At 45.0% G+C, this 24,264-nt stretch overlaps 1 protein-coding gene across 3 annotated transcripts in view; it reads right to left on the minus strand.

Moving 5' to 3' along the window:
- Positions 1-18,108, minus strand: part of LOC142584697 (mitochondrial transcription rescue factor 1) — a 29,900-nt gene extending 11,792 nt beyond the window's left edge. Inside the window, exons 1-3 of one of the 3 annotated variants that reach the window (XR_012828878.1) lie at positions 17,634-18,105; positions 9,575-9,705; positions 3,127-3,199 (exon numbers count right to left, since the gene is read on the minus strand). Coding sequence is in view for 2 of the 3 variants with exons in the window: in XM_075694895.1 (XP_075551010.1) it covers positions 3,127-3,199; positions 9,575-9,705; positions 17,634-17,861 (432 nt within the window). In the remaining variant the exon portion in view is untranslated. Of the gene's footprint in view, positions 1-3,126; positions 3,200-9,574; positions 9,829-17,633 lie in introns of all 3 variants that reach the window. The other 2 variants (XM_075694896.1, XM_075694895.1) reach the window with 2 other exon arrangements.
- Between the last annotated feature and the right edge of the window lie 6,156 nt (positions 18,109-24,264).

Raw genomic sequence — 24,264 nt, forward strand, 5'->3', positions numbered from 1 at the left:
AGAAACTTCGGATACATGCAGGCGCGTCCCGCGCTGTGCGATAACATTTGTTAGGCGGCGAAACGTGGTCGCCCGATAAAGATAAGTACACGTGTCAATATGTATGCTTTTCAAATACCCACAAAAATAAACAGACCGTGTGCTACCCTTTAAACATCATTCACAAGTGCACTCCCGCATGCCCCTTTGTGTTCCACATTCAGTCCTTGTTTCAGCACATCCTACGCACAGCGACATCTACACTCTTCTATAATTGGAAAGGTGCTGCATCTTGGTTGTCCTGTGTGCCCCTTTTGCGCTAGGCTCCAAGTTATGGCGTGACATTGGCAGAGCAGAGCGCAACCTTTTTTTTTCTTCTGGTTCAATTCCGTTGCATGCTGCCTTCTCCATACTTAAGAGCAGATAAGCATTTTGCGTTCGAACTCATTCATTTTGTTACGTAACATTCGGCACACACACACGCTGCTTTTGTGCATCCACGTTGCTAAGCCTGGATGCACTTGCTAAACGTAACTATTTTTTGCACTTTAGATATCTTTATTTGTGATGTTCTGAAAACCATGGAATAGCAAAAATTACAGGCTATATGAAGCCAATTATTATTGCATAATGTATCTGCTGTAAAAAATTAGCTTTGATAAGGTTAGTACAATAATCCACAGGGTTGCTTGAAGCCAGAAGGGCAACGCATATGGGCAAATCCATGTAGTACTGGCAATCATTTCCATAGTGGCCTTCAAATGCAATGCAAATTCAAAAATGCGCTGGCCCAGGGTGAGACCTTATTCACCCATCCAAAATTAAACTAGTCGCCCATGAGCTATCGGGTGTTCTTGCCACCCTTATAAATAATATATTTACCAGAAGTATTCTTTCCTCTGTACTAAAACAAGGAAAAGTTGTGCCTGTTTTTAAAAAAGGAGATCCAAGCGTATTGGGTAACTATCACGCGATAACGATCCTACCATTTTTTAGTAAACTAATAGAAAAATTTCTTGCTGACCGCCTCGTGAAGTACCTTGAAAAATTTAACTTTTTGACACCCCATCAATTCGGTTTCCGCCCTAATTTTTCCATGGAACTTGCTCTAATAGAATTCACTGACCACATTAGAAACTTCATTGACAACGGGTGCTGGGCCACGGCGTTATTTATTGATTTTACTAAGGCATTTGATACAATTGACCACATTATCCTTTTTTCTAAGTTAGAATCACTAGGTATCACTGGACCTGCTCTAAACCTTCTACAGAGTTATCTGCTTGACCGTACCCAAGTTGTCCAATTTGCTGATGCCATATCGCAGTTAATAACTACTAATCAAGGTGTTCTGCAAGGATCCATTTTAGGCCCTCTTCTTTTTCGTTTGTATATTAATGACTTGCCTAATTGTCTCAACGATTCAGAATGCATACTTTACACTGACGATACAACTATATTTGCCGGAGATAAAGACCTTAGTAACTTAACAACACGACTAAACAAAGACCTTAGAAAAATCGCGTCTTGGTGTCTTGACAATGTGCTACAAATAAATGCCACAAAGACATGCTTCATGATTTTTCATACTCATCATAAGCAAACCTCTTTAGTTCCGAGTCTTAATCTAGGTAACCACGTAATTTATCCATCTGATACGACCACATTTCTTGGTGTTGCTCTTGACTCTCATCTAAAATTTAACAAACATACCATATCCCTTGTTAAAAAAATTGATTTTGGTTTACGTGTATTAACCAAATCTCGACATTACTTTCAGCAACACATCTTATGGTCACTGTATTACACATTCGTACATAGTCACCTGATATATTGTCTCACATCATGGGGAAACACATATGAAACACACATGTCATGCCTTCATCACTTACAAAACCAAGCAGTACGCCTGACTACATTTAGTTCTCATATGGCATCTGCTCCCCCACTTTACCAACATCTACAAATCCTTCCCCTCACTTACTCATTACAGCTAAAGCTTGGTCTTTTAATTTACCACATCCGAAATCAAGGTGCAGTCATTACAAATTGTTCGGGCCCCCAACTACTCAACCATAACATTACAAGATTCTCGGAACAAAATAATGTGTTATTACCTACAGTACGCACAAATTGCGGCAAGCAGACAGCGCTCTTTTCAGGAATAATGTTTTGGAATTCATTAACATCAAGTGCATCCATCCAGAACAATCATTTCATAAAGCATTGAAAATTCACTTGTGGTCAACAGCCTGTTAGTAATAAATAACTTTTATTGACAACAAACTGTGCTTTATTTTTTACGCTTTACATTATGTATAACCGTCTAGTACTCAATTCGTTTTATGTACTTCTCTGTATAATTATGTTCTAATGGAGTTATGTATTCTAGTTATTTAATTTATCTTTGCTAGTACTGTTTCTCTGATCTGTAACACCACTGCCTGTCTGTATTTGATAATTTTTTTTTTTTTGTATTTAGCACAGGAGGTCCCCTCGGCAGTTTAAACTCTGGGACCTCCTTCTGTACTAATATTTACTATATACCTTCCCGTATTCAATAAACAATAAACAACAATAAAAAAAAGGCCAACGACAGCTAAATTATGGAGCCCGTTGAAAGCCTAGTTTAACATGGCATAGATATAAAGGAGCCAGTGTGCAAAATTATAAACTTTAAATACGAGTAGATTCGGCAAGAAAAGCTTGCAAAAATAGTTGGTTCCGAGGCCGAAACAGCAAAAAATGCCGCCATTACACCTCGCTGGAAGCAACACACGACCTAGAATGTGCGGTTCCTCAGTATGACCTCCGAGATTATGTGTCATTTATGATCACCACCAGGTGCATGCATCTGCCTATGTACTACTTACGTACATATACATTACTTATGTTCTAATAAGAAATTTAGACAATTACCAACTGAGCAGCTTTGCAAATATTGCTTCAGCGTGATCTACTACTCTTTTAATACTTTTCTACATGGTACTCTTTTACAACCAATTTAGCCACAGCAAAATTTTGGTTGCAGTTGGCTTTTAGGAGCCATGCTCAGGAGCCACACAGTAGCACCAGATTACACTCGTTTTCAGTGGGTCAAAAATCTATGAGCATAGGACACATTTTAAAGCCACAAATATGGCTCACCTGGATGCTTTTTTTGGGGACCTTCTGGCCATTTAGACGTATGCTGCCATCATAGAAGCTCTCGAGAACTTTCCTGCACAGGAGAACAAAGCAGTCTGCATCCCTTTGTGCATTCCTCAAGGAGCATGCCTGCCAACCTGCGAACTAATGTAGGGGGACAATGAAGAGAAACATGGCTTCACCCGTCTGAGTACACTACCCTCATGCGCTAACCAGTAAAGTTGTGCTCTTACCGAGGCAAGGGGCTTTGGTTGCCATGACACACATTTTGACGACATCTGCTTGGGCCTACAGTTAGTCTACATTGTATTCTAAAAGAGCCAAAGAGTGAGTTTAGCAAGCATAAAGAACCTTTAATGAGCCACAACTGCTCAAATGCAAAAAAGAAAGAACGTCTCATTGTAAAGTCACACTGATATACTGGTGCTGGTGTTTCAGAACGAAATTGAAAACATGAAACTTTGACCTTAATTTTGTTTTCTAGTAATCAACTTCATACTGCAAAATAATGAAAAAATAAAGTTCAGAAAGAAGTGTTCGTCCGTCTAAACTGACTTGGCATTTATCTCCAGTGTCCCTTTAAAATTTGTGAAAATACAGACATTACAAACGAAGGGGGGTGCGAGGGGGGTACGAGGGAAGGTAGCAGCAGGCATTTTTATGTTCGCCCTGAGCAAACATACAATAAATTAATGGAAATTAAAGTGGATGGAGAAACAACTTGCCGCAGGTGGGAACCGAACCCACAACCTTCACATTTCGCGTGCGATGCTCTACCAATTGAGCTACAGCGTTTAGCTACAGCTACAGTTTCCCCATCCACTTTCTTGGGTACTTATGTGCCCTAGTAGAACCCTGGGAATGTTAGCCGGCGCGACCACTCACAGACCAATTTATTGTTTGTTTATTTCATTTAATAAGCACAAGTAATTTTCCCTATGTTGTCCTTGGTGTCAGTGTTTGTTGGCTTCTTATGATATGACTAATAAAAATCGGGCCCCTCGGTTAACCCCCTCTCTTTTATTATTTATTATTATTATTATTATTATTATTATTATTAGTTTATTATATAACGAGGGTCTCGAATCCAGCAACATTGATGCCTTCAGGTAATATGTGTGGGTTTATTGACCAGCTGCCTTCACCCAAAAAGATCACGTTCTCGTGACGCCTGCGGCAAAAACGACGTTCCATGTCTGCCGCCAAGGTCTGTGAGTGGTGGCGCTGGCTTAACACTCCCAGGGTTCTACTAGGACACATAAATACCCAAGAAAGTGGATGGGGAAACGGCGCCGCTGTAGCTCAATTGGTAGAGCATCGCACGCGAAATGTGAAGGTTGTGGGTTCGGTTTCCACCTGTGGCAAGTTGTTTTTTCATCCACTTTAATTTCCATTAATTTATCGTTTGTTTATTTCATTTAATAAGCATAAGTAATTTCCCATGTTGTCCTTGGTGTCAGTGTTTGTTGGCTTCTTATATGACTAATAAAAATTGGGCCCCTCGGTTAACCCCCTTTCTTCTCGTTTATATATATATATATATATATATGTCGTCTATGTATATCGAGTTTGATGCGTCTGATGTATTCATTTTTGCTCTCATTTGCTTTTTAGCTGCATTATCACAGCTTATTTTCTGTAATTATTTCGTATGTACCTTTCTGATACCGTTTCTTCATTATATTGTGCTACACAAAAGAAAAACAATTTACTGCCTGTACATTCATGTTATTTTTTTCTTCATTTTCTGTAAAGTGCCTAGACTTATGTTGTTATGTACCTATATTACTGCTGCACACTGGCAAATTGTACGATAGGGGGCCGGGCTTAGTCAAGCTGTAGTAATGCAACTTTTTCCCACCACCCCCCTACTCTCTTTGTTGAGAGATGAAATATTTTTTTTAATGTGATATCTCTATTGCATGCAGACCTGTTAATGAAATAGCACACAATATTCAACCATTTATTTCGTCTTCTTTACTTTACTATTCTATTTTGTACCATTGTAGGTATGCTAGTACATGTGTGCCCAGATGGATGCCTTAAAGGGCCCCTCACCAGGTTTGGCCATTGCAAACCGATAAGCACGTGCATAGGTCAGTTGGTGACGATCCTATCTGCGAAGTATCAAAGCGGTGCATCACACAAACCCTTCATCTTGAGGATGCCTGCTTCCAGTCAGAAAGTCAAGGTCACATGCACAAATGCTTCTGTGTAAAATGTACTGCTTGCAACGTCACTGGGCATGGCACACAAGTTTGGTCAATCATCCCATGCCAAATGCACAACACCACAACTGGAGTGCTCCAAGCAGCAAAAAGGAAGAAGAAAAAAGAAAGGAGGCACAGTAGGAAAGCAGCTTGCAGAGCCAATTCCATGCAAAGGAGAGAGTAGCCCTGCTTGCAGTGATTCCGGCGATGGGCTCGAAACATCGCCGGAATCATCTTAGGGACCCTGGACTGAGGGTTCCTCCCACACTGCTCTCGCCATTCAAATATTATTAATAAAGATGTTTTACTCTCTTGCAGTGATGCTCGCCCTCTGGTGGCATGAAAACACAACCTTTCCTTCACTTCTGTCTGCTCTAATAATCAATCCATTTGAAAAATTACTTTGGTGAAAGGCAGCCTGGACGGCGTCTCATAACTTCCAGTGTACAGTTAAACTTCGATTAACAAACTTCAATATAACGAAATTCTCGATATAATGATGTATTTAGCTTTTCGTAACCTCTTGTCTATGGAACACCAAGTAATTAGAACCTCAGTGTAAAGAAGTGTGTTTGTATGGGATTTCAATATAATGGAATTCCGCTTCCGCCGCAAAGGAATGCCAAAACGATAAATGGAAACTTCTGTGGACGCAGATGGTCAAATTATTTAATTACAAGCGGCAGCTTACAAACTCATGTCTCAAATCGCACCTGGCACCACAAGAGCGCCCACCGAAGTGAAGCAGTATCATGTTCCCTATAAAGTCAGCGTGATGAGATCCTATCGTGCCCTGCACACTTTGTGCTTTATGTGCGAGTGAAACGGTGCGAAGGTGAGAAAGAAGGATGGTGGCTTCACGCATGAGTGCCGCCTTCCTGTGCGAGCAAATGGAACGAGGGGAAGGAAAGCGAGCTCGCACCAACACGATCAAGCGCGCATGAGGAGCAGGGTGGGTAAGTTGGCGTGCATCTTGGCCTTAGCTGCGCATGGCTGTAAGCGTGGCTGAGCACATACGCAGCCACGCACCCTGCTTTAGATATAATCTGCCACGTGTGCAAAGAGTGGGCATGCCGAGACGGCGTGTGGCACAATGTAAGCTGTCTTCCCGCACATTTAGTATTGGAGGTTGCGTAATCTCGAGTTTCGGTGACCTGTTGGAGCGAGGGACAGACAAAGCATTTGCTCTCCGCTGCCGGAATTTTTCAGGATAGCATCGTCCCAGTGTGGGCGATGCTATCAGCCATGGGGGCAGAGTGCACGCAAAAGCGTGGCTGGCTTCACTGAATTTGCACCGCCGATGTGAAGATATCGTCGACGTGACAGTGAAACCTTATCATTCGTAATTTCAATACAACAAAATTTTCATATAACGGGGCAAATTGCAGATTTGAGGTTTAAATATACAACCAAAATTTGCAATGGCACCTGGTGAGGGGTCCTTTAAATAAATATGGCTTGCTTTTCTTTGCCATTCACTTCACCAATCTTTCTTCCGCAAGCATCACAGATCACCTTTGTCTTTGCATCACGAAATGGAATGTCCAATCTTGCTTTGTGGCAGCTAACACTGTGTTGACTGCAGTGCATTCAATAATGGCCCACATTCCCCAGTACTTTCCTCGTAGCTAACAACACAAGAAAGATGCGTGCAACAATGTACCACCTTCAGGATCTGCCCAGGTTGTAATGTTTTTTTCCCGGGAGTAAACAAGGAACTGTAGTCATGCTATCGCCATCATTGTTGTTTTGCTTCTGTCAACACATAGTTCTGCACAAACACATGACTGCTTGCTTTACATAAACACATTGGTCGATCTGGTAGGAGAACCACAAACATGATGGATAGCCAGCTGCCTGCAAAATGCTTCGCACAACGTTGATTCCCACGGGACGCAGGCTCCGTAAATCTTTTTCACGGTGTTGTTCAATCAAAGTCATCACATCTGTCATACAGGCATGTGCTGTATTGTGCACCTATGCAACACCATATGTGCATTTAAGGGCAACGAACAACAAAACATTGGACGACATGGAAAGCCTAGTTTAAGACAGTGAATGTATAGAGCAGCCTCAATGCAAAACATTACATATGAAATATAAGTGGATGCATCACAACGAACTTGCAAATTTGTACATTTCTGACACCTAAATTGAAAGAAAGAAAAAAAAAACATTGCCATTATCACTTCCCGGAAATAAAGCAGGGCCCAGAACATTGGGAACCAGTGCACTGCCTACCTTTGGCTTTTAGAACTGGTAATTTTCTCTGTTCCTGCGCTAAAATAAAACAGTTCCATAAACCTTGTTCTTCAACACGAAAATTATTATTGGCGGCGATGAGTTACGGAGTCGCCATCTATCGGAAGCCCCTCGCTGACGTAGTATGAGGGATCACGCGGCGCGCTCCTCATAGGTTTTGCTGTCAGCGCTCACTGAAAACACCACGCGCGAGCTCTCCCGGACATTTCTGTAAGTACTTTCGAAACGAGAGAAGTTGTTTACTGTCTAAATAATAATCTTCGGCAAACTGAAAGCACACGATCCTTTACACGCTATCTCTTTACCGAATACGTACAGTGAACGCCACTGCGCGCGGTCGCCGCGATGGAGTCTCCCGAACCGGCTTCTTGCGTGAAAGGTAGGTAAACGCTGAGAGCAAACTATGAGAAATATGTTCTTATAATGTTTGTATAACTAAATGGAGCGTAACAGAATGAAGCCTCAATGCAGCGATCGCGCAGATTCGCAGCGACCGACTGCGCGTCTGCATGCTTGTCCGCGCACTGTTTCGCTTTCTCCGCGCGCGCGTTCTCGCACCGTGCCATGAGCTTTAGGCCGCAGAATATGAGCATTTCACAGTATACAAGCAACCATTGTTGCGTGGCAGCTATCAGAGCTGTTCAAAAATAACTTCGTTGTAGAGACTTCGACGCCTACAGGGAGTATGATGTGCCGTCGCGACGATTCAATCTTTTTTTTTTTTCTTCTAAATTCTTTGACTTTTCAATATTATTTTTCGAGTTGCGTCGCACTGTATGTTTATCGGTGTTCTCAGCGTGCAATTTCCCGCTGCTCCTTTTTTGTAATCCAGTGCATTAATTCATAACACAACCATGACCATATGCCACGCTTTTTTTTTATGGGTTTCTTACCGCTCCCTTTCCACTCCAGTGAACTTGCCAGTATCTATAGCATCGACAAGTTCATAGACCAAACCGTCATGACATTAGTCGGGCAGCGGACTCTGGCAAGCGTCTCAGTGCGCGTTTTCAGAACATCGTAGACCGGGCGCCGTAGCAGAAATCTTCCTCGCGCCTGTGCTTACTGCATACCCGAGTTGTAGCCGATGACTGTTTGCCGATTTTATGTTTCGCGAGCCAAGCTTCACGCAGCTTCTTGTCCTGCGGCTACGTGTGAATAAGGCTGATACCGGCCTCCGTTACGTGCGTCCGGCCCTGCGGCACCGAGCAGTAGCCTACCATGTTGCGCGCCTTCAAAGGCAGCCACTACCTATTGTAGTGCTTTCAAGCGTTGTAAAGGAGACACTGGAAGCGGGAAAAATTTCGCTACTAAATGAGGACCGCAGCGTACGAGGGAATTCAAACTCGTTTTCAGCTCGCTTCGGCGCTCCCGAAGCAGCCGACGCGGCCGCTATGTCCACGTGATCCTTCCTAGCACGTCACGCCGACGGTGGCGCCAGCTTTTCCAGTGGTGGAGCTCGAGGCCAATATAGCAAACAGCTGCAAGTGAGGGCCCGACCTCGCTTGCATGCAGTGGTGATAGTTTCACTTGCTTTTTTCAGCGTAGTCAGTGTTTGTAGGACATGAATATATGCCAGATGTAGCGGTTGATATGTGCCACTGCACCCTTGCTTGTGCTGCATGCCTGTGTCTGCACGCTTATGTATTTATGCATAACCGTGTAATAAACTCGGTCGATGTCCAGTACTTGTTCAGTCTACTTGTCTCTTTCTGCATATCTGTAGTAAGCTTACGCTGAAAACATGAATGCAAGTTGTTGCCACCAACTAGCCTGCCTCATCGCATTGCCTGACTTATAGCTCCTTGGGGAAAAGTGCTTCCTTTCATATTGCTGCATGCTGTATATCATGTATCATACAAGTCCTCAGTCACATGTCTAGTTTTTGGGCATCATGTTGCATTGCAGCTATAAGACACTACCGTAGCCAAATGGCAACACCAGGCAGCCGGGAGAAATGCCAACTGTATACGTACGTCTTGGACATGTTGATGCCAGCTTTCATAATGCTGTCTATTCGAAGTGAGCTCACAAAGGCCACCCGCTCATTGTCTCCATACTCCTGGCTCTCTGCTTCCTCCTCCTCATCCTCGTCCTCTTCTTCATCCTTCACAATGAGGTGCAAGTCTGTCAGCAACCAGCACAAGTGCCAAAAACGTCTGCACGCTCTCGCCATTGAAGCACTTTACATCAAAAAAGAAGGTGAATTCAGCACTCCCCATGGTGGTACCTGAAAGCATGCATGGTACTGTTAGGCACTAAGCACACCTTTGTGGATGCCAGCTCAAGAGCACGGGTGCACATGTGTGCACTATATCTGAAGCAGCCAACCCATAAGGACTGTCTCACTCAGAGCAGCAAAATGTTGAGTCAAGCCCATAAAACAATAAGTTTCCAAAGCCCCAGCTTGCATGTGCACTAACTGTGGACTGCTGGCTGCTTTCACAAAACATGTATTACCAATGCTTGACAAGCATTGCACAAGCGACAGCAAGTTGGCACAAAATGATTTTTCAAGTGACATGGCAACGAGAGCTAAACTTTTTTTCACTTCACAACTTACTGTAACTTGTGCAAACCTTCGAAGCCACCAGTAAGTTTACCAATGCAAGCAGCTGGATCCCCATACGTGATGGCAAACTCAAGAACAGAGTAACGGAAACTGTAAGAGTGTCTGTGCACATATATTCAGAAATACTCTCTATCCCATTAATTCTTTGGCATCTGTGCTATTTCAATGTACAAATGAACAAGGAGTTGACATATTTTACATGGCTAAGACAAGTGCAGACTTACTACTCTTTGTATTGTTTATCACATTATAGTTTGAAAAATGCCAGAACCACGAGCAATAGAAAACAAAAATAAAACTGTGCCAGTGTCAGCTTTGGAGCATTATTTTACCTTGAAAAAGAACAGGTGCAAGAGAACTGTGAAGCATAAACAATCAGCCTCTATGTCTGGAGAGTTACAATTTCTTTTTTTCTTTCTATTCCCAGCTGTTACACCCTGCCTTGTGCAGGATAGCCAACCAGACACTTTTCCAGTTAAGCTTCCTCTATTCACATTGCCTCTTGTGAACGCACAGCTGTTTTGTTAAGCTCCTGTTAAGAGAATGTGCCTGCATTAAAGAGAGCATCAATAATAGAGAATTTTAGTGTGTCCGGTATTCTGGCAAGTGCGGGCGGTTTAGCGGGGGCGTAAACGTGAGCAGCCAGATTGGTGGCACCAGCTGGTGATGCAAAGCACAAACACAAAGCTAATTACTATATTCTGCTTAGCTTCTGGTGTAAATTTTCAACAGCAGCGTAATCGTGTTCACAATTACGCCGCTGCCAAAAATTTGCACCAGCAGCAAAGCAGGATACAGTGGGTTACTGCAGTTCTAGCTCTGTGTCTGGTTGAACTCTACGCCACCAGGTGGCTGCACTGCTCCGGCCGCTCACGCTTATGCCCCCATAAATCCGGCAATCCGCCCAAACCGCCCCCATTTGCCAGAATAGCAGACAGGCTAAAAGTCTCTATTGTGTGACATTTCTGGAGAACCATGCATAGCTCATGCTTTGCCTCTTTTATAGTTTTCCATCCCATTGACTGGAAGTCGACCATGTCAAATACAGCAGTGGGAAAGACTGATGCACTCTGTGAAGTTGGCATTGTGCAAAGTGCTGGATAAAACATGCTCCCGTGAAATTGCTACCAAAAGTATAATACTGTGAAAAACACAGATGAGTGACAAAGAGACATAAGCGCTTGTGTCAGCATTCTCATTTGTTATGGATTACCAACAAGCCCAATCCTACAACCTGCTGCCAGAACTGGAGGTCACACATAATGAAACATAACCAAAACATACACCCACGATCAAAAGTATGCAGACCAGATTTTGTGGAAAAATAATAGAAATATGAATTTTCTTGCAACTCACACAAGAATCTAACACTGAAAAACATTCTGCAATGTTCGCAAAGCCACTGAATCTGAACTACCACTGAGTCTGTACTGCAGACTTCTGTTTCAGGTTACATGCCAAAGCATCGAGGAGCTCTCCTTTATTTCACACAGCCTGGTCACATTTTTTTTTATCCCAAGTGTACATACATTCAAGCATGTCTCTTGCCCCACTTGGAAACTGCCAGTAAATTAGTTCCTTCTCAGTCCCCACAACTACCAACCTTAACTGATCATGCATATTGGCTGTTCACACTCTCGAGTGCTGTCTGCAATGTTCACGTAATCACTTCCCACTGGTTCCACTCCTCAAGACTGGCGAGTAGCTAAATTCAACCAATTTTATAAATCCAGTGAATGTTTCTCACCCCTTAACTACAGATCAATATTATTAGCCAGCACATTTTGCAAATTTATAGAACACATTATCCATCCGCAAGTCATCAACTATCTCGAAGATCACAGTTTATTATTTCAGTACCAGCACAGCTTTAGAAAAGGTTACTTTTGTGACACATAGCTTATGGGGTTTCTTCACGATTTGTAACCAACTATTGAAGCCGGATTCCAGGTTAACGATTCCTAGACTTCTCCAAAGCTTTCAATCGTTTGCCTCATTACAGATGCCTGGCTAAACTTTGAGGACTTAACCCCATGTTTTAGAGTGGATAACTGATTTCTTAGTATCTAGACTAAAGTGCGTCTAAGCTAACAACTCTTACTCCACTGTTAGTCACGTCACATCCGGAGTGCCTCAGGAGAATGTGCTTAGGCCGTTACTGTGCCTTGTGTACATTAATGAGCTACATAACTCCATTTCATCCCACATTAGCATTTTTGTTGATGATTTCGTACTTTGTCATGTAACATATTGTTGTGACGTTAAAAAAAAGAACAGGACACAGGCCCAGGATGCGAGAAACAAAAACTAGCTCTGTATTCAGAGACCACAAGAGCCGACGTGGCAACTTCGTCATCTTTCAAAGGGAGCATGGTGGCTGCTCATGTCCCTTCATTCGTTTTCTTCTGTTCTCTTGCTAGCCTTAATCATGACATTAGCCTCTCTTCCTAGAAAGCATTGTCCCGATGCATTATCATCACAGCAGCAGGACCGGAACACGCTTGCGGAGCAGTAAATTCACTCGGACAAATAGGGCTTCATCCACATCATGTGCACAAGCTCCCGTAGGTGCCGTCGATGTGTTGAGCAATTTGGACTATCAGGAGCAACCTTATAGTCGACATCAGTGAGCCGCCGAAGAACTTTATATGACCAGAAGTAGTGTCTTAACAGTATCTCCAAAAGGCCGCAACGACGAATGCTACTCCAAACCCAAACTCTCTCTCCGGGCTCGTAAGAGACTGGTAGGTGATGAAGATTATAGCATATCAAGTCGCAATCCTGCTGCCTATGAACACGTACATGAGCAAGTTGTTGGGCTTCTTTAGCACGCTGAGTGAAGTCTTCAGCAACCGTTTCAATGCCATTGCATTTATGTGGCAGCATCACACCTAGCATAGTTGTGACTTCACAACCATGTAGGAGACGGAACAGTGTCACTGGTGTGCTCTCTTGTTGAGCCGTGTTGTATACAAAGGTGACACGTGGCAAGATTTCATGACAATTCTTGTGCTCCACATCCACGTACAGGGAGAGCACATCTGCGAGAGTTCAGCCGTTCTGTCAGTTCATTCATTTGCAGGTCGTATACCGTTTTCTGCTGGTGAGCTGTTCCACTAAGTCTTAATCCAGTGTCCAATAGCTCAGCTGTAAACGCAGTTCCCCTGTCAGTTAATACTACTGCTGTAGCTCCGTGCCTGAGTACAACATTCTTTATAAAAAATTGGGTTGCTTTACTTGCCGTGCTCCGATCCAGAGCCTTGGTTTCGGCGTAGCGAGTGAAGTAGTCTGTGGCTACGATAATCCATCAATGACCCACAGCAGAAGTTGGAAATGGGCCAAGAAAATCTATTCCCAAGATCAGGTCTTTACAACACTCCAGCAAAATGACAAAAGTAGCAATGAAGGCCGAGGCACCGATATTAATTCTAGCGGTAACTTTGCCCCTATAGGCATCATCGACTGCCTTCCTACAGTTCTTATGTGGGGACCCGACCGTGAAGTCTTGGCCTTCTTAAAGCAATCAGCGAGTTTTCGGCTTACTATAGAGAAGTCCGCACTGAGTTTCTGGCTTACTATAGAAAAGTCTGCACTAGTATCTACTAGTGTTGTCACTGGGCATCCATCTATGTAAACGGCGAGGTCGGCGGTAACAATTTCCATTGGGGTCGGCAACGTATAGTCCGGTTATACTGATGGCATTGGGGGTGTTGTATCTCGACAGACTGCAACCTTCCCCCCACAAGTCGCCACTTTTAGTTTCCCCGACGAGGACTAGAGGACCTGCACTCGACTACATCGACGTAACTGCAACAGGGCGGTGGAGTGCTTGGTGCAGGTGATGGACAGCGGGATCGACGATACAGCAGAGCGAATTGCTGTGCTGGTGTGGATATGCTGGTGTTGTGTCGGTTGTCACAACAAGCACAAGGGAAGGTGGTTGCAAAAGTCTGGTATCCAAGATCACAGTACAGGCAAAAACAGTAAATATGGCCGGCTTCCCCACAATGGAAGCAAAATGGACGCCGGCCTATGGAGCGCCACAAGACTGTCTTGCAAACAAGTGGTTAACTGATGGGCGGCCTTTGCAACCAAGTTTGAGTAGTCGGCAGAGAGTAGTAGGACAGCATTTCCACAGGCAGATTAAGTTGCGGGGTTCGCGACGGCAGTGGGTGGTACGGAGGGGTTAACGATTTGTTGTAAGGGCGAGGCAGGGATGATGAGCTGTGCGGCACTGGGGTTGGATGACAGACAGCTGATGCATAGTTTATAGACTACTAGTCTGGTAGCGATTCGGGCAAAGAAAACGCCTGATTTCTTGCCTTACAACCTCTGCGACAAAAGCTACCACAGGTTCTTGCGGAGTCACCACAAGGTTGCGAAGCTCCTCCCGAATGACCTTGCTGATGAGCTCACGCAGGGAACACTTATTGCCAGCAGTCAGTGCAGAGGCACTGATTGAGGCGTTGTTCGGTCGATTGTACTGGAGGCATCGTTGTTGAAGTGCTCGCTCGATCGTAGTAGCCCCCTTGATGAACTCCGCAACAGCTGTTGGTGGGTTACAAATAAGACCGGTGAACAGTTGCTCCTTGATGCCTCACATCAAATGTTGGATTTTCTTTGTTTCAGGCATCATGGGGTCAGCTTGGCGAATGAGGCGGCTCATGTCCTCCGCAAACATGGCGACACTCTCATTTGGTTTTTGTATATGCAATTTTATGAGCTGAATCGCGACGATCGTTGCTAACGAAGGTATCCAAAAGTTGCTACCGAAATTCATTCCAAGAAGACAGTGGGCCCTCCCAGTTCCCGTACCATGTACGAACGCTGCCCGCCAGGACGAAGTACACCTGCAAGAGTTTCTGTTCTGAGGTTTAATGATTCAGCTTGGGGACTCCCATATTGTTCAAGCCAATCCTCGAAGTCCTCAAAAACATCACTGTAAAAGGTCTCACGAATTCGAGGGTGCTCAACAGTCATCTGGGAAGCGCCTGCCATTGCCATTTCTTCAGCTGGAGGACTCCTTCGCTGGGGGTGTTCCAAGGAAATGACCTCGGGGATAAGACCTCTCTGTCGGTGACTGTAGCGGTGGAAACGAGTATCCACAGCCGGAACTGGTGTGGGTTCAGACTGGAAGTGCTGTTTTGCATAGGAGTCCCCAGCATCAGGTGTTGAAGTTCAGCACCTCCACCAGGCGTTGCGAAGTCAAAAAAAAAGAAAGAGCACGGTGCAGGGCCAGGATACGAGAAACAAAAACCAGCTCTGTATTCAGAGACCACAAGAGCCAATGTGCCAGTTCATCCTCTTTCAAAGGGAGCACGGTCGCTACTCGTGTCCCTCAATTCGTTTTCTTCTGTGCTCTTGCTAGCCTTTGGCCATGACAATATGTTGCGATAGTGCTCACATAACTCCCCAAAATAATTTAGACACAAGTGGTGCAAGTCATGGTTAATTCCCCTAGATCTTACTAAAACCAAATTTATATCTTTTAACAACCAAGCCATTTAAGTCTCCATTTCGTATAATTTAGAACATAGTAGTGCGGAACTCATCTCAACCTATAAGTGTCTAGGCGTTCATTTACATTATGATTTAACCTGAAACCATCACATTTATGCCACCCTTGCAGCTGCTAATCACTCTCTTGGCATCATCAAACACAATATAACACATGCTCCTGTTAACATACATAAACTTGCTTGCACTACACCAATCCGCCCGAATCTCGAATACACCTCGGCAGTATGGGATTTCAATCAGGCACACATCATCAAAGACATTCAATCTCTTAAAAACGGGGCTGCTTGCTTCATCTTTTCTGACTACTGATTTTACACTAGCCTTCCAATATGTCATTAAAAGCATGTGCCGATTTACAAGCACTACCCCTTCGCCGCTAATGAACAAGTCTTTGCCTGCTTCACAAACTTTATCATCCTGAAGATTTAGCAATGACAATTTCTTTCAGTCACCACTTGTCATCTTTCCACGCCGGATCACCATTTCAAAATCAAGCACATACCGTCACACATTACAATATGCAGGCTCTTTTATACCCCGCACCCCTGTTGATTGGAACAGCTTGCCCTCAAATATTGCCACTGAACCTGGCCCTGTAAAATTTCCTGACAGGCTATGCACTATTATTTGCCTTTTTATTAGCCTCCCGTTTGTTGCGAGTTACTAGTAAATACTTGTTAAATACGTGTTAACGCCGTAGTCTATGTGAGCACGCATATTTTCACCATATGATAGTGCTCTGTGCGTTACTTTTTTGTAATTTTCATTACTGTTTACACTTTCTTTCTTACAAGCCAAACTCTGTTAGCGTACTTTTGTTCAGCACTTTGTCCTATTGTTTTTTGCGACTACTACATTGTAATCACTTTTATATTCATACTACCCCCCTTATGTAATATCCTCAGCTGAGGACCTTTAAGGGTACTGTAAATAAGTAAACAAGTAAATAAATATGGTTTGTGACAGCAGCTCAATTTGCATGTGCAGGATATGTGAGGAAACTATTTCTCAAAGTGCAGTAGGATGGCATGCAGGCACATCAAGCCCTTTCGGAAGTAGCCATCGAAGCATTCTTGACTTTTCACTGACTACCGCATTAACCAGCGACAATTAAAGTTACTTCCCAGCAGGTGAATTGCTACAGGTGCATTTGGCAGCCTGGAAGGGCCACCAGAGTCTACTTTGGCCATCCACGTACACATGTGCCATCAAAAGACAGGATGGCAAGTTTACATGACCTGTGCAGAAGCTGCCCTCACTACACACGAAACCTCTACATTTGGCAAGTGTAGAAAACAAGGATGACAGACACAGAGTGAAAGGCACCTGTTTTTGCAGCTGACAATAACAAGGACAGGTGATCTGGTTCAACATCATCCCTCTCTCTCAATCTTTCACATCAAGTGTTTATTTAGAGCTAACTACAGTTACCTTCCATGATGTTGAAGTTGCAATCATATCAAACTTCATTTATTTCATAATTTATTCCCCATTTTCCTAGTAATTGCCCCACACTGTCGCCATCAACCTCAGCTGTGTTGCCAGCGTTTGCACACTTTACAATAAAGTTTACAAACTGAAAATTCTCCCGCTTTTTCCCCCTTCTTGAATTGGTTCCAGAGAAGTTCGCGTGGTTAATTGGTTGCCAGTCTCTTCTGGAGTCTACGAACAATGTCTTCAATTGCACTATCAGTGCCAGCACTTAAAGTACAACTTCATCTTTCCTTGAACCTCACGCGCAGCTTCGATGCTGCCAGCCAATTAACAAGAACCATAAACTACTCCATAAACTCCGCCCTCCATTGAGCGAAGTCACTTCATTGAGCAAAGTGGAGAGTGCTTACACGCAATTAGCAACTACCGCAAATTGTGGCAACCTATAATAATGCAGGCAGACCGTAGACGCCAAGCAAGATCACAAGCACTGGCCACTGCTACTGAACCTGGGCGGCCGGTGGCTTGCTCTTCGCTTTCTTGGACTTGCTCCTCAGGGGCTGCAAGCACGGAACGTTGCGAGCTGTCAACAGGTAGGTAGTATGATCGCGGAGCAACAACGCACAGCGATCCGTGACCAGAGACTTCGCCGTGCTTGGCCTCGCCGCTGTCGCCAGGAGAATGCATCGGCGCACTGACCAGCGGGTCATCACGCGTACGGCGCCAAACGCAAGCATAGTCCACGGCCTGACGCGGTAGTACAGGGCTGGCTGTGGTTGCAGGAGTGACGAGCGATTTATACTCCGCGGTTTGTACTGCAATGAACTCGCCTGCGATTCATAGGAGGCACATTCAAACAACAAAGTCGGTGAGGTCAGAGCTTCCACTGTTTCCACTACAGCGGCTACATGTGCTTGCTGCAGCTTGCTGTTCCTATAGCGGAAAACAGCTGAGCCGCAGCAACGAAGCTAGAGTGTAATAATCACGACCTACTGGTAGAGTGTACTAGAATGGGGGAGTGGGTCCAGCGGAGGCCCCGACAAGCGGCGAGAGTGAAGCAAAAAACATTGAAATTTGCGGCGGCGCTGCAGTCGCCTTCTTCTGACGTTCCGGCCAATCCGGTGCCTCGACGGCCCGGCGGAACCACGCCTACCGATGGAGGTTACGGCGGCGCCCAGCTGTCGTCTGCTCGACGCGCCGCCGTCTCCTGAACACGCCGTCGTGCTTGTGTTCATTTCGTCATTTACTCTCTAATTGATTTTTGTACCAGGTATGTGAAAAAAGAATACAATATAATTACTGCTTTGCCATGAATTGAGGTTCCTCGCCTGCGTCAAACGATGCCGTCTGCCCGATATCTACGCGCGCAGACGGCCCTCGCATATGTGTTATGGTTTGTCTCGTAACTCGGCGACTTGGCACAGTGTTCGAAGAATGAGAGGATGAGCACACTTCGACGAAAGAACTGCTGTTGTGTAATGGGTTGCATAACCGTATACAGTAGATTGAAAGGTCAGGCCAAGCTCTCGCTCTTCGGAGTCCCTAAAGATGAAGAACGGCGACGCGTGCAGGAGCTCATTCTTCACCGCACCGACTCCATTCGTGAGCTGCACTTTGGTCCAAAGTACATACTGAGGCATTATGTGCATATCATTGAAGGCCAGGAAGTATCTACACAGCGTGGAAAGCCTGCGCTTCGGTCTGTTGCGGTACCCACAATCATTTGCCGTATTTTCAGGATTATCTCTGCGAGCAGCCTACACCCGAGCAGCCCACGCGAAAGAGAACGACCTCATATTCAACAGATGAAGGCCGGTCAACAAAGAGAACGCTCCCGCTCTCAGTTGAACGGTCCTTCAGATTGGAGGCATGTGTCAATGGAAACCTGCGCGAGCTCGAAGACAGACAACCGATAACATATGCTTCCTATATAAACAATGTGTTTTGCTTTATTCACCCAGGAGGTCTGGAAAACCAACTACATCTCAGGCGTATATGACGCACAAAAATAGGGAAGAAAAAGGCTATTCCGTAAATATCTTCAAAACCCACAATTAACCTACAAGAAAATGTGCTGCACGTAAAGAATAATGTGACCCATATAGACTCCCTAAATCTCAAATCGCTGCCGTTATTAGGGCATCGGGGAAATTTTTTTAGCATTCAATATATCGCCTTGAGAAAGGAAGAAAACAAAGGTTTACCAATTTTTATTTAACACCTAATTATGCCACACAGTTCATTAACTCCTGTAATTCATCCCATTACGGCACATGGTCCCCATTTCTTCGGAATATCAGCTATGAATTTCGTTTTCTCATGACTCAGTGAAACACGCACATAAGGTAAGGAAGGCAAACTGCAAACGCGATCCATCTGACTGCGGGACTCCAGCTAATCCAGGCACGGTCATCCTCGAACGCAACTACAACGCTGCGCTCGACCGCGGCCGTGCTTTTTTTTTTTTTGGGGGGGGGGGGGGGGCATGCTCTTCGACCGGCTCCGCCGCGGCCTCCGCCGCGCGCGGGGGCGTGGCCTCCAGAAGAAGGCGATCGTGGCGCCCTCTGGATTTTCAATAAAAAATGCCTCAGCGCGGAGCCCTCGTTGGACCCACTCTCCGAATCTAGTACACTCTACTACTGGAACTCCAGAACAGGGTTGCCGTTGGGAATTTTTCAAAAAGAGCCAGAACTGAGGCTAAAAGTAGCCAAAAGTAGCCACGCCACCTGGTCTTGGCGCCAAATTTGTAGCCAAGTAGAAAAGTACCATTATTATAAGCAACTTTTATTAATGAACAATAAATAATATCATTTTGAATCAACACAAGAACACAGAGTAAATAAAGAGCAAGGAAATTTGGTTCTCTTGCTTGGCCTTCAAGCATCAGGTACGTTGCAAATAAATAAAAGTTCAGTCCGCGTAGTTTATCTAGAGTAGATAGTGTTCATGCTGGAGTAATTTTGGCACATTCTATTCAACAACTCAGCAGGAACGTCAAACGATGATGCTGTTTTTTCTTGAAGTCGTAGCCCAAATTTGATTCGCAGAATCGCCATGAGCAAGTCCAGCTTCATTTTGTTAAGGATCTCTGTTTTCGTCAAGTTCACGCAAGAGAACACGCGCTCTGCATCAGCGTTAGAAATTGGAAGGGTCAAAATTTTCAGTGCTCCTTGCGCCAGGTGTTGAAAAGGGCATTCGCCGCAAGGGTCCTTGTACGATGCCGCTGCGTGCCAGAAAGTCAAACATGATGCGCGATCAAGTGCACCGCTAACACTCTGCAGCTGGCGTATTTCAGACTCCAGTTCGATTGAGGTACATCCAAAAAAATGCAGCGGTAGCTTCATTATGCATTCACGGCTCTTAGCACTTTCTATGCCATCGGGATTTATGGCACACAGTCTTCGAAGTGCAGAGGAGGCATTTGGAAGTCGCTGCTGCAGTCCCATCGCCATTTGCCTCAAGAATTGGAAACAGCGCTCCCTCACGGCCCGTTGGTCTTCAATAGGGACTAGTGAAATCTTCTCTCTGAAGACGTCACCTAGGTCCACTACCTCTGGTTGCAGGAAAATCGACTTCATTTTTGCCAGGTCTAGCGACAGCAGACTTGCCGTTGTGTTGTGCCTCAAAACTGATGGATTCAAAATCCGCCTAAGAATTTCCAAATACAAATTTTCTAGCTCTTGGAAGACAACCAGTGGGTCAGTTGTGTTTGTTTGGAACATTTTGTTCACTCGCCTAACGTTACGGAGAACTGAGGCAAGAAACACGAGGTAAACATAATTTTTTCTGTCTCGATACATCTCTCGTAAAATGCGCACGTTGTAGCTGCGATCTTCTGCTTTCTCAAAAAACACTTCGAGAGACTGGTACTGCGCCAAAATTCTTTCTATAGAGTCTGCAACAGCAAGCCATCTCGTCTGCGAAAGCGACAGAATCTTGGGCGGTGGATTTGCACTTTCATCTTCCACTGTCATACTGGCATACAGTCTCTTATAAGCATCTTGCCGGCAGCTGCTGTGTGCAAAGTAGTTGTAGGTTTCTCGCACTAAGTGCTCAACCGCAGAAGGAATCGCCTCCATCGACTTGGATGCGACAAGGTCCAGGCTGTGGCTAGAGCATTTGATCAGAATCAAGTCTTTGTTGTCCTCACTAAGACGACTGAACAGAGAATTGTGTTTGCCGCACATGGCATTTGCACCATCGGTGCAGAGTCCGAGACAGTTCTTGATCGATAGGCCGTGCTTGTCCAACGTCTTCAATACCGTGTCGTGAAGCGTTTCTGCCGTTCCATCAGACAGCTCTACGAGATCAAGAAGGGTGGTTGCAATCCTGTTTTTTTCTAAACTCAGAAACCGCACAACCATGCAAAGTTGCTTTGTCGTGGATACATCGGTTGATTCATCCACCATTAGAGAATAGCTGGAGCCGTTCAATTGTTTGTCCATGTTTTCCGTGAAGTACGGGAAGAGAACATTCGTAATTATAGCCGTGCACTTCGTTCTGTGCAGATCAAAATCATTGAATTCGGAATGCAGAATCTCACCAAGTTCGTCGACAGCATTTATGGAAGTGTGCACTGCAGTGTACAAGGCGATCCTTAACTCTCGGCGAGCCTTTTCATAGTACGTTCGACTCGAAGACGCTAGAAGCTGCGGCAGTTTTTGTTGCGAACTTGGGATTACTGCGCACTCGCTGTGCTTTTTGGTTTCTGCGTGCTTCAACAGATCACTGTAGTGGGGTCGAATGTTGCAATTGCAGTACTTGCAGTGAGCAGTCGTTCCGCCGTCACGTGACGAAATCCATCCTGTAACGCATGGTAATATGCATATTAGATACTAAGCGGCATGCGACTAAACGCCTAAAGAATAGTTTCCGTTTTGCTTACCGCTCAGTTTCTTGTCCTTTCTCCATTCTTCTCGAAACGTGCGCTTTGCTCTTGCGTCTTTTCCCATGGTAGACGCCGGTGTCGGCAAGCCGAAGGCACAAAAACAGAAGCTTTGTCGCCTTGGGGTACACAAGTGTTATTTCACCTGTACTGCTCGTTCCTCTCTGGTGTCATGCCGTGCACACGGCTGCACCAGGCCCCGCACACTCTCAAGTTCAACAAATGTCCACAGAGGGCGAAAAATCAATCGAGGCGCGTTTCAGCGTAAGCGCGCAAGTGGAGCTACTGTAATTTGGTCGAATACTTTAATTGGTGCTTTCTCTGCTAGGGGCGCTGAACATGCTGATTTTTTAAATTTACACAAACCATTGACATGAACAATCGAGGTGTCTAAGGATGTTTTTTTACCTCAGGCAAATAGGTAATTGATTTTTTTTAAATTTGATTGTTGAAGCTGCTTTTTAGTCATAGCGTCAAGGTTTTTGCACTTGATTAACCACCGACAGCCGACAGCCTATTGGTATCGATGTGTTTCCTGGCCGTTGGCGTTCGAATACTACGGCGGTAAAACATTTTCGAAAGCATGCTGGTTTCGTCTGCGAGTCATTACACAGACTTGCTGTAAAGAGGTCTACTCTTGGCAAAAAATAGTGCCTCATTTTGTTTAGGCGTTGATTATCATAATGAATGCGGCGGAGGTTGACGGAATACGCTTGAAGGTACGTTTTTATGCCGTTGATCTCCATAACACCGTAAGTACGCAAACCGATGTCACAGAACACCCGATGCATCATTGTGTGTTCTCCGTCATCGCTTGTTTGCTGTACGGCTACTAATTCTTCACTTCTTCTTCAAGTGTTCCATCCTCCTTTTGTCCTTGTTCTCTTGTGCTTCACTTACAGTATGTCGTTCCGTCAGCTGTAATGCGCATTTGCAAAACCAATACGTTTGATAAGACGCAGTGGTTATCATAATTTCACTACACATGTATTAATCTGGCACATGTGGTTCAGATACAGATACCTGTATGCGGACTTGCACGACGTTGATGCGGAGATTAGGATAATTATGACACCCGTAAGGAAGAGGCAGCTGACGGCCGTAAGCTGTTGCGTTCTTTTCGCCAAATTACCCGGCCTGGTAGTGCTCTAAAGATGCTGTATAAAAGTGACACGCGGTGACAGGGAAGTTATGTTTAGCAGCCGACTGTACGTTTTGTAGCTTAGGTCTTCTTTCTTGTGCGTCTGTGCTACCCTTATTAATGAGCCATTTCTTGACTATGTTCTTGACTATATGTAACCGCGTTTGTGTGGATCCGTAGACGTGTGCTTTTTGTTGTACTTGTAAAATGCAAATAAAATATTTTCAAGCTTACTCAATCTTTGGTGTGGGCGTTTATTCCAGTCGAGGCCATCGTGCCACCTGGAAACCGCACTCTGTCAGTAGCCCTACACGAAATGCAACAGCTGGAGCGCGGCGGCACAACTCGGGATAACGGCGGCGTAATAAACGAAAAACCGCTCTGGATGCCCTTAAAAGTCAGTTCAGAGTGTGCTCAGCGCTACATATATTCTGCTGCGCCTTGATCGTGCTCCCGCCAGTTTGGTTGCTGTGTGGCAAACGTAGCGCCTACATACATATGTAGGCGCTACATTTGCCACACAGCAACCTAACTGGCGGGAGCACGATCGATGCGCATCAGCCAGAACCCAGTAGGTAAAGCGACCATACTGTGCAAAACCCCGTTTCCGTTTCCTGTTGTACAGCGCCACCCGTGGTCACATACTTTAGTTCACGACGCCACCGCTACGCTTATTTCCGTAGCACTGTGGAAGGTACAGTTTCCCTTCTCTAAATTTGTATAGGTGTTCTGTGGCTGCACCACAGAACACCTATACAAACTTAGAGAAAGGAAACTGTACCTTCCACAGTGCTACGGAAATAAGCGTAGCGGTGGCGTCGTGAACTAAAGTATGCGACCACAAGTGGCGCTGTACAACAGGAAACGGAAACGGGGTTTTGCACAGTATGGCCGTTGGCTTTACCAGGTGTTCAGTGGCTTTACTGGGTTTCTGGCTGCTGCGCCTCGATCGTGCACCCGCCAGTTTAGTTGCTGCGTGGCAGACGTAGCGCCTACATATATATGTAGGCGCTACGTTTGCCACACAGCAACCAAAGTCGCGGTAGCACGATCGAGGCGCAGCAGAATACATGTAGCGCTGAGTCATATCGAGTTAAGGCACACTCTGAACTGA

This window comes from Dermacentor variabilis, chromosome 6 (genome assembly GCF_050947875.1).
Source record: "Dermacentor variabilis isolate Ectoservices chromosome 6, ASM5094787v1, whole genome shotgun sequence".
In the NCBI taxonomy this organism is placed as follows: Eukaryota; Metazoa; Arthropoda; class Arachnida; order Ixodida; family Ixodidae; genus Dermacentor; species Dermacentor variabilis.